This window comes from Copadichromis virginalis, linkage group LG15 (assembly GCF_057382275.1).
Source record: "Copadichromis virginalis isolate Kocher_CV1m ecotype Utaka linkage group LG15, C_Virginalis_male_GT1.1, whole genome shotgun sequence".
In the NCBI taxonomy this organism is placed as follows: Eukaryota; Metazoa; Chordata; class Actinopteri; order Cichliformes; family Cichlidae; genus Copadichromis; species Copadichromis virginalis.
This window is the reverse complement of record NC_140632.1, coordinates 32,370,215-32,384,661: the sequence shown is the minus strand read 5'-3', so window position 1 is coordinate 32,384,661 and position 14,447 is coordinate 32,370,215. Positions and strand designations below refer to the sequence as shown.

The window sequence follows — 14,447 nt, the reverse complement described above, 5'->3', positions numbered from 1 at the left end:
GTATTCAAAGCAGAAAAATAAATATTGAATGAGCATACCAGTGCAAATTTAGGCACTGTATGGTTGAAAACAATTTTTGTTTTTTGGAGGTTATTTAAACATATCGTGATATATATTGTGTATCATGATATAATCAAAAAAATATTGTGACATTAGATTTTCCTCATATTGCCCAGGCTTAGTTCACACGTATATAAACGTCCCATTCTTAATTAATAGCGTTTAAAATTATGTTGGCCTGCCTCCTGTATAGGCCTGCACAATAAATCGAAAATTTATTGTCATCGCGATATCAGCCTGTGCGATGGGCCCATCGCAAAAGACGGCGTAAACGGCGATAATTGGGTACCTTAAAATGTTTACACACGTGCTTTAAAGAATTTACCAATAAAAGAAACCCCTTTACACATTTGATCAGTCGAATAGAGCCCTTCACGGCATTAACCAATCACATGGATTAGAGGTGGGGAGTGAACAACACTGCAGCAACGAGTCAGAGTTGTAATGGCTGAGAGCGAGACACATGACAAGAATGCTACTGACTATGAACTCGTGGCTTAAAAAAAATAATAAATAAATAAATAATAATAATAGTACCTCGCTTAATTGGAGGTACTTTGGATTTGATAAAGACGACGTTCTCCAAACACAGGTACTCTGCAAAACTTCCTGAATACTTGTGGCAACCACCAGAGGAATCACGACTAATCTCCACCATCATCTTCAATACAACCACAGAGAACTGTTTGAAGAGTTCCAGAAAGATAGGGCTAGCCAAACAAAGGTTGCTAATGTTAAGACAAAGAGCACAGCAATCCAACAGCAGTCTCTGTATCAGATTTTTCAAGTGGAACTCCTTATGAGAAAACGTCGAAGCGGTATAAAGAAATAACAGAGGCCATTACACATTTTTTGGCTAAAGACATGATGCCTATAAATACAGTTAGCAGAGAGGGCTTCACCAGTCTAATACATAAAGTGGACCGGAGATACCGCATCCCCTCACGAAACTACATTTCCCATGTCGCCATTCCACAAATGTACGAAACATGCTGCAAGACCGTCATGTTTGAACTAAGCCAAGCTGAAAACTACGCAAGCACTACAGTAAAGTTTCCTCTCCAGTTTTGACTTACATCATAACTACTTGGTGAGTGGTAAAATGATGAACAACTGCATTGAGATCATTTGCAGTATAATTTAAGTTATGTTTATTTAAAACTAATGATAGAGACCGGGAAGGATGTCTTTTTTTTTATGGGGGTAATGTTTCAATGTTAAAGTGCACTTTGTTGTTACACTGCTCATACACTGCTCATACAGCAGCTTTCTTTAAATAAACTGTTGCAGTAAAATGGAAATTATGTATTTTTCCATTATGGAAATTATGTATTCATTTCATTTTTTTTTTGCTATTTATTTTATCGCAAGTCATATCGTTATCGCAATATTGATCAAAGTTATTGCACATCGCAGGTTTTCCTAATATCGTGCAGCCCTACTCCTGTAGCTATAACAGCTTCAACTCCTTTAGGAAGAATTTCCACAAGGTTTATTCCTAATCGGTTCCACTTTGTTATGATACCACTAACAGTTGACTGTGTAATATTTAGTAGCAAGGACATTTTTGTTGCACACTCGGAACCCTATCGCGATACCATATTGGAATACACCGAGCTCCTGAGAGTGCCCCATTCTTTCACAAATGGTGTATATATCAGCCCAAATGCAAAACAGACTAAACTGTTTTCTTTCATGCTAGTGTCCACACCCTGGTGCAAAATTTGGTTGCTTGGTTTTAATGAAATTATTAATTTTGAATGGCAAAAATACAGCTGCTCAATTTTTTTTTGAAAAAGCACAAAAATCTGCACAACTTCACCATTTAATACTCGTCGCCTGTTTACTTCCCCTTTGACCGGAGAGATAGAGGGAGAGATGGATAGTGGTGTCATAACTAGGGATGGGTACCGGTATCCGGTGCCATGATGGCACCGGTTCTGACATAAACGGTAGTAACCAGACCGAAAAGCAGCGCACATTTCGGTGCTTTATTTCGGTGCTTTTTTCCCTGAGATTTGATACACTTCAGATTCTAGCCAATCATTTTATGTTTCCAAGGATAGTAGGTGGGCCCAGGTACGTACGTTCTTTTAGAGCAGAGCTACAGATTAAAAATGCCCAAGGTGAAGCAGTCAAAAGTCTGGCTGTACTTCACAGCAAAAGATGCAAACTCAGCAGCCTGCAACAAGTGCTTTAAGGTGATACTGTGCAAAGGAGGTAACACCTTGAATCTGATGAAACACCTGGCGACGCATACCGCTTTTTTTAAAGCCGAGAAATGCACCGTACCTACTCCGTGTGTGGTGCCTGTTATCGGACCCGGAGTTATCAACATCCCCCAAGAAACGGAAGAGGAGAGCCCTGGCCCCTAGCCCTGCCAGTGTAGCAGAAATGATGACTGATGATGATGGCAGCAGCAGCCGTTCTTCTCTGCGTGAGTAGCTTAATGTTGTTCGTGTGTAATTGTACATTAATGCATGTAAGGTAAACTAGAAAACACCGTCGTAGTTACATGCGGCTGTCTTCTTGTTTGATGGCAGATACTCCCTTCACCCTGGCCAAAAAGGCTAAAATGACCAAAGAAAAATTGGAAAACAGTTAAACATGAGAGGTTTTTGGACAAAATTTGTGTTTTTTCCATTGTTTAAGCACTGCTTCCAGCCAAGAGTGATACCATATATGACCTATAGCTGCATAAAAGGCTAACATTGTTATCTTTTTACAAAAAAACAGATAAACATGAGAGGTTTTTGGACAAAGTTTGTGTTTTCCATTTTTTAAGCACCGGCACCGTTTCAAAAGTACCGGTTTGCCACCGGTATCGGATAAAACCTAAACGATACCCATCCCTAGTCATAACATCTCTGGACTGGTAACTGCCATTTATAAACTAATATGTTTAGAATATATTCGACCAGCTACTTTTTCTGGTGCCGACAAGCAAGGACAGCAATGATTAAACATTGCTGTCAGCTAGAGGTGTACATCCCTAATTTTAACAAACTGATGAGACCCCCGGAGACTGCAGTTTTTTGATTCATTTACTTCAATTTACTAAAAGTACACAAGGCAGAATACCTTCATTAGATGAGTCATGATCTTCACTATCTCTTCCATGGAAGGCCGCTGAGAGGGGTCTTTGGACCAACAGCGAGTCATTAGGCTTTCAATGGGCTTGGGCAAATTCTTGATTAAAGGTGGTCTTGTGCCTGAATACAATAAAAAGAAATAACTGGTCACACGCAGTTACAGGGAAAGACATATCTGCATCACACAACACAAGAGAAATAAATATTATATATTACTGCCTCCCATTTTTTGAGTCAGTAGTGCTGCATCCAGGATGCAATAAACTGCAAGGAGAGCTGAAAAGGTCAACATGTCTTTTACCCCCTCTGCCAACATCTTTATTTTGACAATCTTCTAGCATGCATGCCTGAGCACTCTTAGTGGCCGACAGCTGGATGTGACCTCTGCATCACCCACCACAAACAAACACACAGACCCACACAGTCAGACAGGAAGAGTGACTCACCATTGTGCACAGCCCACATAATGCGAAAAGCTGGCCCTCCGATTTCATCGAAGGGCTTCCTGCGGGTGATCACCTCCCAAAGAATGATTCCCCAGCTGAACACATCACACTTCTCGCTGTAATTGCTGCCTGTGAGTAGAAAGAAACCCACAGCAACACTTAGGTCCTTTTCAAAGAGGGGGAAAAGGCTCAGTCTGACATCACTGACTGATAAAGGAAATTCTCTGCGGAACATTTGACAAGAGAGCGAGGAATGTGCCTGGCAAAGGCAGCAGCTTTTCTCTTGCTTTCAGTGGGGAGGAGGATGAAAATAAGGGAGCCATTTTCACCAAGGAACAGCTCCTGTGTTGCTTAATTATGGAGCCTGTTATTGAAGAATTAAAGTGCACATCATACACCTATTTCAAACTTGCTGCGCTGGGTTTTTCTGATAACATTCCACACTGATGCAAATTAGTTGTGAAGGGTTCACTGAGGGGGCAAAAGCGGCTTGTTTAATTGCACTGGAGTCTTGCAACATGCATCCAAAAACAAGGCAATGACTAGGAGTAATTCATCTTTCCCTGTGACATCCTCTAATCAGTCTCTTATTGTAGACTTACATTAGGCTCTTGGTTGTGTAAGAACAAAAATTCTGCGTTTACAGAAGAAAAGCCAGTACAGCATGACTCCATTCATCATCTCACTGTCACTGGTTCGGTAGCTACTATCAATAAATAAGAGTATGGTGGAAGTAATATATAGTATAATAATAATAATCATAATAATAATAATAGCAGGACCCATCTCCAATTAGATGAAACATGACAAAGATGATGAGGCTGAGGTAATTAGAAAAACACATCTCAGTTTTTCTTGGTCAAAAAATAGGAAAACATTTCAAACAGCTGTAATACTACTCATATTTGCCTTCAAATACTTCTGGGGCCATCCATGCTGCACTTCCTTTGTTGTTGGTCATGTGTGTCTGAATGTCACATGCTGTTCCAAAGTCACAAATCTTCAGCACAGTGCCTCCTGCCACCAGAAGTAGACTGAAACAAGGAAGACATACATCCTGTTAGCAGCAAAAAAGTGCCTTGAACTAAACAACATAGGACTAACTGTAACTAACTTCAGCCCGGTTTTGTTTAAAATGTTTCTTTTTAAAAAGTACTAGAGGAATGACAGTGCTCGGCTCTTACGACTGTTTGAGACAAAGGAAATTCTATAGTAATAATGCAGGAAATAAATTCCTGTACAATATTGGATAGGTGACAATTTGTGACTATGAGAGGCTTCATTAATTCTATAAACTCTCCAAATGATCTACACAGAACAGGTAAGCTGGTCCTCTCTTCCTACAGAATACTTACTAGTAATAGGTTAGTTTTCTTGCTTTTTTTTTTTTAATTAATGCTGGAAGTGTTGCCTCTGGTCTGAGACAATGGAATATAATCCAGATATCACAACATATTTCATTAATTACTGCATCCTATATAGCAGTAAACAATTACATCAAATCTACCACTATTCTGTATTTCCACATGTTTTCTTTTTTTAGTGCAACACATTTAAAGGGTTTCCACAGAGGAAATGACCATGCAATAAGAATAAAGACAGTCTTCACATAATAATGAGATTTCCATCCTGTGTGGATGCCCTGCAAGAGTTGGCATTTATAGAGGGTGTGTTAGTCTGATCCAGCTGTTATAAAGAAGATGCGAGTAACTCTATATGCTGATAACACAGGTTTTCTTCATGGTATTTACCACTTCCTTTGATCAGGATTTTACATTGCTGGCATGTAATGCCATTCCCTGAATCCTGAAGCTGCCAGATTGAATTGCAACCACTGCTTTTCATTTCCCTTTTTTCCATCTAGGCTTTCCATAATCAATGAGAATATAATCTGAATAAGCCCAAAACAAAATGTATATCGAAGTAAATAATGTCTTTACACCTTCCCATTTTGCCTGTATCAGACACATCCAAATGTCGTTCATTTATGGCCAAAATGTTTTGGCTAGTTATTTAAGGGTTGGAGTACACTGTCTTGCTAATTTCTTCTTCTTCTTCTTCTTCTTCTTCTTTTTTGAAAAATACAGCATTTTATCAAATTCTCTGATAGTAGGATTCGTATCATGAGAGAGAAAGAAAAATGATATATTCTGAACATGTCACAATTCCAAACTTTCATTAGCATCCTAAAGGTAAATAAAAAGAGCCATAATAAAATAAGAAAAACAAAATACAACACACATCTTACTGTGACACTTCCACACACCTCAGCATTCCTGATAGGTCGCAATAAATGTCTGTTAATATTAGGGCTGCCACGATTAGTCAACTAGTCACGATTAGTCAACTAGTAAAATCGTCGACGACTGATTTAATACTCGACGCGTCGTTTGAAGCTTTGTAAGATCACAAAAGACGCAGGAATAAGTAGTAGAATTTAAGAGTGTAATAACGGACTGAAACAGAAGATGGCAGCACTGCATGTACAAGGATGCCAGGTGCCGTTAAACCCCGAAGAAGAAGAAGCTGTGCCCCAGAATTCATAGCGCGGCCCAGCGCAGTAGTCAACAATGGCGGCAGCTAGTTAGTTTTAATATTACTCTTATTATTCTTTTTGGGTCACAAAATAAAGTTTAACATATTTTCAGGTGAGAATGTAGCTGTGTAAACCTCAAATATCTGCTCAGTTTATCAAGACACCACATATTTTCAAAAGCGCTCTGACGTTTTCGGAGATGTGCGTTACCCACTAGCTCGATAGCTAGTGGGTAACATACGTCTCACCAGCTCGATAGTTAGCCGGGGTTCAAGGCTCATTAGAGCCTGTGAGAACACCGGACTCCCGGCAAATCGTTTTCAAACCCACCGCCGTCTTTCACTACTCAGGTTAAACATGTAATATAAGTCACTTAGAGAACTTAAAAATGTTATTGTTTGGCTTTTTTAGTATTTTATTTGTTCCTGAGTAAATCGGTTTGGCTGAGAAATAAAGTTATAGTTTTTACACAGCTGAATAAACGTCAAGCAAACAACTGATTATCAGAAGTGTGAGATGCTCGAGAATATACTCCGGTGTCTTGTTATATTTTAGATAGCAAGGAGCAGGCGGCTGAGTTTATTTAAACTTCACTGAAACAACCTGCAGATTTAATTAAAATTTAATAAACTATCATCTTGTCTTTATTTTTAGTTAGCACATACCATAAACACTTCAAACTGTAAGCTAATGAGTTAGTTATACAAGAGCAGATGCGTGCTGGTGCAATAAGCTGTACGTTTTACGTCCAATGGATGCATGATCTGATTAGTCGACTAATCGCAAAAATAATTGGTGACAAGTCGACTATCAAAATAATCGTTTGTGGCAGCCCTAGTTAATATCTTGAGTAACTTTCAACTAAGTGGCTTACAATGTCATGCCAAAAAAAAAAAAAAAGCCTCTACATGTTTCTCAAAAGATACCAGATATTTTAACAAGAACACAATATAGTACAAACTGAATCAAACTACTTTAAAGAAATAATTTGCTGGAAACATAAAGGAGTGTGTGAGGTGAAAAGGTGCATACTTGGGTGGTTTGAGGTCCCTGTGAATGAGAGCCTTTGGTTTCATGCCATGGAGATAGGCCACACCCTGGGAACACTGTAAACACCAGCTCATAGCATGGGAAGCAGTGTAATAGGGGAGGGGTTCAGCACCATGCAGTACTGTGGACAAGAAAACACAGTCTCAAACAGCGACCACAGACAGCATACCTTCAAACCAACTAGGCAAAGTGTGGGGTCCCTATAGTATTTATGACACTGTCATATGGACTGAAACACCCATGTGCATTTTCACTATAGCTTCTTTAAGAGTACTGACAAAAAGCTATTACTAGCCCTCAGTGTCCCAGCAGATGCACCTATGTTATAAATTTGAAACAGCCTGGTGTTATTTTCACAAGGAGAAGAGTGTTACATTAACAGCTTCCAAGACATAATTTAGTATTTTTGACACCAGGAGGAACAGAATACCTGTAAATAATGATCATTATTATACAATCATATTTAAAAATATAATTCATATTAATGTTTTTTTTTTTTAAATGACAGCAGCATGTTTAAAAATGCTGGAGAAATATCTTACAACTTACTAGGTTAATTTGAAATTCAATCGAGTATTACAAGACATCCCAGGAGTGTATATTAGTTCACCAATCAAAATAAAAATAAAAATGAGTGTTTGTCAACATAAAATTTCAAACTCATTGGGGATATTATCATTACTGATTATCAATAAAGGGTGACCCTTAATAAACATTCTGTCAACCAAAAATGTTCGCCAGAACAGCTAACAGATACAAGGCCTAAGCACACGAAGAAACATATATGCACATTAAATACCCACAATGACCCTCTAACAGCATATATATTTTTAAGAAAAAATTATAATATTAATGACATTAATTTTGAGTAACTGATATAAAATAATGTGTATTTTCTCATTCAACCATATACATGTGACCTGACTCTGTAGTAAGACTAAACTGCCTAGAGTCTCATTTGCAGTGGAAAAGAGGTTGAGGTTCAAACTCTAAATTTGTAGACATCCAAAAGCATTGTTTCAACAATATCTTATGACTGGATTTCAAAGTGTCAGCATATTTCACCATGAAATGTAATCACAACACAAACTGAGCTATCTGCAGCCTTGTTAGAAAAACTCACTTTACACTTCATTTTGTCCAAATTTATTCCGCAAAACTAATTTCAAACTCATCTTCACACAGTCATTTTTACACTATCATGTCCACCATGATGCCATTGGTGTAAGCATATTTCCATCATCACAACAATTGCCAGCCAAAGTCAGAGACCAGGAATTCCATTTGCGCACAAACACACGCAATATCATCAAGAACAACAGGACTTTTCGATAGTTCTCAGCATTTGTTATATTTGCTTCACTGCCCGCAATGTCCCACAAAACTATGTCCAAAAATGTAGTTTATGAAAATGTATTATAAGCAAACCACTAAGAACAGCAAACTACTTTGTCCCAAAACCTCATTCAAGTAAACCTGATAGCTACAAGGGGAAAACCCCAAACTCACTGAAATTCAGCGAAATTTGCCCCATAACAATTCTGGCAAATTTTAAGTACAACTGAGCACAGAATATTTTATGAACATGATACAAATTAGTACTAACAGTGCCCTCCATAATGTTTAAGACACAAGTTTTTGACGTTTTGTCTCTGAATGCTACCCAAAATGAATTATATATAAAACAGTTGTGACTGAAGTGGAGACAGCTTTAATTCAATTTTTTTAAAACAAAAAAATGGCATCCTTCTTGAGTTATCACATTCACAAGATTTTCAAAAACTTGACCTCTGACCTTGACCTTTTAGTTGAGGTCAGAGATTTAAATTTGTCCCCCTTTTGCAGAGGAAAAGCCCTCACCTGGCCAGGAAACTGGCCCTCACCTGGCCAGCTGGGCCAGGTGAGGGCTGCTCCCCTCTTATTTCATGATATTTCATTTCTGAAGTGTTGAATTTGCTTTTCATGGTTTGAAAGTTAGGGGGAAAGAGATTTCGCAAGAAAGGGAGGCCATCATTAGGCGGAAAAATTCAAATAAACCTGCACCTATCTGACATCCAGTAATCCCAGACTCTGCTGCTACATGACAACAAATTGCTTATAAAAGCACTCATGGTAAACATAAGAAACAACAAGCCTAGATATACATAGGATAAGTCTTTTAACTTATTTGAAAATGAGGCTGTAAGAAATATATGTATGTAATTTATTTGCAGAAGGTTCAAATACTCAATTTTCATTCTTACTGAAAATGTTAATTTAACTGTCTTAACTGTACGCACACAAATTATTTTATTACTGATCAATTTTATACCCCACCAGTTCCCAGGTTTATCTGAATATTTAGGTATGTGCATGTAAGGGCTGCATGTCGCTGTGCAAACATGGACTTCTAACGAATCAGAAAAGTGGCTGAACATGCAAACAACTGGAGGATCAACTCAACAGGGCTGTGTCTGTCTAAAGCAGTGTTCATTACTAGCAAAGCAAAATAAATGGTGTAACATGTAACACAACCATAGTGTTTTCTATTAAAACATATTGACTCACCATTATATAATGATCCACCTTCTGCATATTCCATCACAAGGCAAACCTGCGGTGGAAAGAACACCATCAAAAACTCAAAATCAACCAAATAGACCAAATAGTCATTGTTATCCTAGTGAACTTACTGGACTATTGCAAGAGCCATAGAGTTTCACAATGTTGGGGTGATTCACACGTGAAAGTTGTCTGAGCTGGAGATGAAAAGGAAAGGTTACACACAGGCAGGCTGTTGAAATAATCTTGAGAATATTTCAATAACGAAAAAATACCTCAACAATAAAGGCTTTCCTCTCTGATTCACTCTCAATAGTCTTGATTGCCACATCTTTTCCTTTCCATTTTGCTTTGCAGACGACCCCAAAAGCTCCTCTCCCCACCACCTGAGAACAGGTAGTTAGCATCAAAGTTACACTCACTAGGTAAGAGCTTCATCGAGCTGACACTAACTGTTGTCATGCGCTAGTGACACGAAAAACAGCAAAAATAATCCCAAGTTACCTCCTCAACTTCAATGTCCTCATAATTGATTTCTTCAAAGGGATACCCAGGTGGTGTTTCAAGCATTTCCGCTGGTGGTAACGATAGAGACATTACTAGCTTAGGTCAGCTAGTAACTTACTATGAAAACGAGCAAACAACACATAGGTAAAAAGCTCAATATTAATAAATAATAAATAAATCAGCACAAGGATACTTAGATAGGTTTCAAGACATCAATTGCAATTACGCAGTCGTATTTTTTTTTTATTTTTACCGTAACTGCGTAATTATGACTGATGCCGTAAGGAGACATGGCTACTCAATAAAACAAACACGTTACAGCCTTCAAAAATGGCAAATTGTCATTCTTTGGCCGGCTGTCAAGCACCGAAAAACGGATCGGCGTTTGCCTACCTACTGTCAGTTCCCTTGATGCAGTCAAGGCTAACCGCATAGCATAACTAGCTCAGTTATGCAGCTGCTACGAAAAACTACTGGAGAAAATAAGTGTTTAAAGTTAGCTTTTTGCATAATTAAAGATCTGGGACGACAGAATAAGACTACACCATTCCTCACCAGAGTCTGACACTGTCACAACACAACCTTAAAAAAGACAAGCAATTCGAGGCCTGTTAAAATAGCAGCTTACGTTAGCTGGCTGGCCCGGTTGGTAACGCTAGCTACCAGGACTTTCTTAGCTTCAACAATCCAACTCTTCGTAGATGACTTGTCACCAGTGCCAGTTATGTGGACATGGGGATATTTTCTACTATTCATGTAAAAAAAAACCTGGAATAACGTCCATTTTTATAAAAACTGTTTTGTCTATCCACTTGACAAACAAGCATAACTTTTTGACAACTTGTGTAGCTGGCTTGCTAGGAATGTATTTTGATTCTTCGCAGGGGAGAGGGGGAGCTCCACCAGGAAGTGTGTGCGTATTGTAATTCTGTCCCCCGAAACCCAAAAAAGGTACGGAAGCGTAATGCATTAGCTTCAGAAAATGAAGCATTTTTTCCCCCGTAAATGACATAATTAGTTCGGATATAACACACAAAGAAAAAGTAAGAAATTTGTTTTCGTGTGGAATATTTCTTTGTTGTAAAGATGTTTCTAGAACAAGTCCTAAACTAGGTCTCAGGACAAAGACAGTTGTTTGGTTGTTTAGTTTGTTTGAAAAATTATTATTTCAGTTATTTTCTGAAAATTTCCGATACTTAATATTATAAATAAAAATGTTGAAGCAGTAAAAATACTTCTATGCCATTTTACAGATTAGAATTTAAATTTACTTCCAAGATAACATATATTTTGTATTTGTCCTTAGTGTAAGGTACCAATCAATATAAAAAATAAAAATAAAAAAGAATGTTTTCATTAAAAACATGTAAATGTAATAATGTGTCTTGCACATGTCGTCAATCTTGCATGAAAGCAAAAAATTCCGTTTATCTAAGCAGAATATTGACTCAACATCTGTACAGTCTTTTATTTTTAGGGCTGGCAGAATATAAGATTAAATACATCTTGTTTTCTTACATTTACCTGCTGTGATCCAGGGCAGCTCATTTCCTCCCTTCTGTTTGGTATTTCTGTGAAATTCCCTCTGTCTATCACTTATCCCAGCTTACTCGTACAAAAGAAAAAAAAATATAAATACTGCAATTCAGAAAAGGAACATTAGTAATGAACAATGATAATACAGAAGCTTAAGTGCAGCTTTTATCACTTATACATCATAATCTTGGGCTTATATAGGATTCTGCATTCTTCATGGAAAGCAAGTGAGAGGTTCAAAGTTCAGCTGTGAATTTAACAGGCTGTTGTTTAAAACTTGAAATATATAAGCAGGTCTATATCAGGGTTATATCATTATATCATTGTTTTCACCTCCCCTTTCATAAGGATGTTCCAGTGTATCCTATGCTAAAGGAAGCAAAAAGAAATCATTGAAGCTCTTTCTGTTAGTATTTGGAGAATTGGAAGACCTATTAAGTTTAGAAACCTTACTAAGTAAATCGGGCTATTGGAACACACCCTTGGTGTCTGTTCTAAGCTTTATTTAAGAAATAGAAAAACTCCTGTCTGAAATTGTTCATCTGCTATTTGTATGAGAAAAGCCTGATAGCTGTGGGTGTATTTGATTTCCTATATCACTCTGTTTTACAACAGAGAGAGAGGAGTCTTCCAGTACTGATGCCTTTTGTTCCATAAAGATTTTATAAAGTGGGTGATCAGCGTTATTCAGGATGGCTTCTAATGTCTTTAATGTGCATCCTTCCCCAGCATCTCCAGTCTGGCACCAATTACAAAGCCAGCTTTTCTCACTAGTTTGTCCAGTCTCCTTGCATCCTTGTTACTCATGCTGCCTCCCCAGTAGACTGCAGCATAGAACAGGACAATTGCCACCATAGACTGATAGAACATCTTTAATATTTTACTGCAGATCAAGAGATTTTAGTTTTCTTAACAAAAAGAGGTAACTTTGCCACTTTTTGTATAGGTTGGTATTCAGGGACGCATTTAGATTGTTATCTAGGTGTTTTCTAGATATTTGTATTTTGTTACCATCTCTATGTCCATCCCACAAACTTTCACAGGCTGAAGAGGGGGTGTTATGGCCCGTCTAGGCACGGCCAGACCACAACATAAAGGGTGATCCATCCCCGTCCAACCCCAAGCAGCACGTCACACACTTAATATTTTGTGACAGTGATTTATTTACAATAAGTGCAGTTAAACAAAGGAAGGGAGCATATCATAACTTCAGGGTGAACCCAAGGCCAAAACAACAAACAAAAGGTAGGCTATCTCAGGAATAAACATAACTTACCTACTCAAAGGAACTAAACCAAACGACAATCACTTTCCTCCCTGCCTAACAAAAACAGGAGAAAACTGATCAAACAAAAAGGCGGTCCACCCCTACATGCTCTTACATTAACCAACATGGTAACATCGTGACACAGTGAACGGTCTGCCGGTTGGGTTGGGCCGAGGATGAATGAAGTGGCAGTCGCCGGCGGTCTCTTCATATCCGCTGCCTCCCGGTCCTCAGCCAATCGGTGTGAGCCATCCACCCTGGATGCACCAATCCCAGAGGAGCACCTGGGCACTCAAATTTACATATGATTACGATCAGTCGTAACAGGGGGTCTGGGAGTCTTGAGAAATCTACTCTCATTTCCTTTGCCTTATAGTTGTTCAATATGAGGTAGTTTTTGTGACTCCAGTCACTGAAGGCTTTTACAATATTCCCATATTAAGATTCTGGTCTATTCCTGATACACGCTACAATGGCAGTGTCGTCCAAGCATTTCTATTTCTGCTGTATACAATGAAAAGGAATTGAGCCAGTCCCCTGTCAAGCCCCCGTGCTGCTGATTAATTTCCTAGAAACACAGTTCCCCAACCTGACAAACTGTGTCCTTTCTGTCAGGTAGTTTGCGATCCAGGAAACAAAGGAGGAATCATGGTGAGCTTGTCTTTGAGTATATTTGATTGAATGGTATTGAAACCACTTAAAAAAAATCAAAGAACAAAACTCTCACATAAGGGCCAGATTCCTCCAGATGAGTTAGGGCTCGGTGACACCTGTAAAGGACAGTCTCGGTGTAAAATCATTTGTTCCAAGATCTTCATGATGTGCCATTGGACCATGGAGGAGAGCAAAGTTATAACATGCACAGAGCTGTAGTGAAACTGAGTGTTAAAGACAATGAAAAGCCTCACTGCAGCCACTGTCAGTGCTTTTGATGCTTTATTTTGTGATCTTTGGTGTTTTTCACTGTTCCATCTTTCCCAGAGAGCTCCGTTATTCCGTTATAACCAATCAACATTAGGCAGTCCATACGTTATCTGCTTCCAGCAACGCGCAGCTATAGGATCTTGATGGATTGAAGAGAAAACCCCTCTCCCTCCTCTGTCCAAATGAAAACTGTATGGTAAAGGTGGGTGGATCGGTCCAAATGTCAATAGTATCAATACCAATGGTGGTACTGATATCAGATCGATATTAGCAATATAGGATCAATATTTTTTTTCTGTCCTCCAAGTTCAGTATTTGGCCCAACTAAATTAATTTGTTATTTGGAAATGAGAAGAATATGCATAATGAAAAATATCTGAACCTGTTTGTTTTGACTACACGTCTATTTTTTTCCCCAGCCTATATCACATTTAAACAACACATGCTGACCCAAAGTGCTTTAACAATAGGCACAGTTACATTCCAGG

General features: G+C 38.4%; 1 protein-coding gene across 4 annotated transcripts in view; it reads right to left on the bottom strand.

Annotated features, from left to right (window-relative positions):
* map3k7 (mitogen-activated protein kinase kinase kinase 7) overlaps positions 1-11,145 on the bottom strand; it is a 28,328-nt gene extending 17,183 nt beyond the window's left edge. For 2 of the 4 annotated variants that reach the window (XM_085432923.1, XM_085432926.1), the window contains exons 1-9: positions 10,861-11,145; positions 10,230-10,349; positions 10,001-10,111; positions 9,857-9,922; positions 9,732-9,777; positions 7,167-7,305; positions 4,508-4,632; positions 3,599-3,727; positions 3,142-3,272 (exon numbers count right to left, since the gene is read on the bottom strand). In XM_085432923.1, the coding sequence (XP_085289049.1) occupies positions 3,142-3,272; positions 3,599-3,727; positions 4,508-4,632; positions 7,167-7,305; positions 9,732-9,777; positions 9,857-9,922; positions 10,001-10,111; positions 10,230-10,322 (840 nt within the window). In that variant the 5' untranslated portion in view covers positions 10,323-10,349; positions 10,861-11,145. The other 2 variants (XM_085432925.1, XM_085432924.1) reach the window with 2 other exon arrangements.
* Between the last annotated feature and the right edge of the window lie 3,302 nt (positions 11,146-14,447).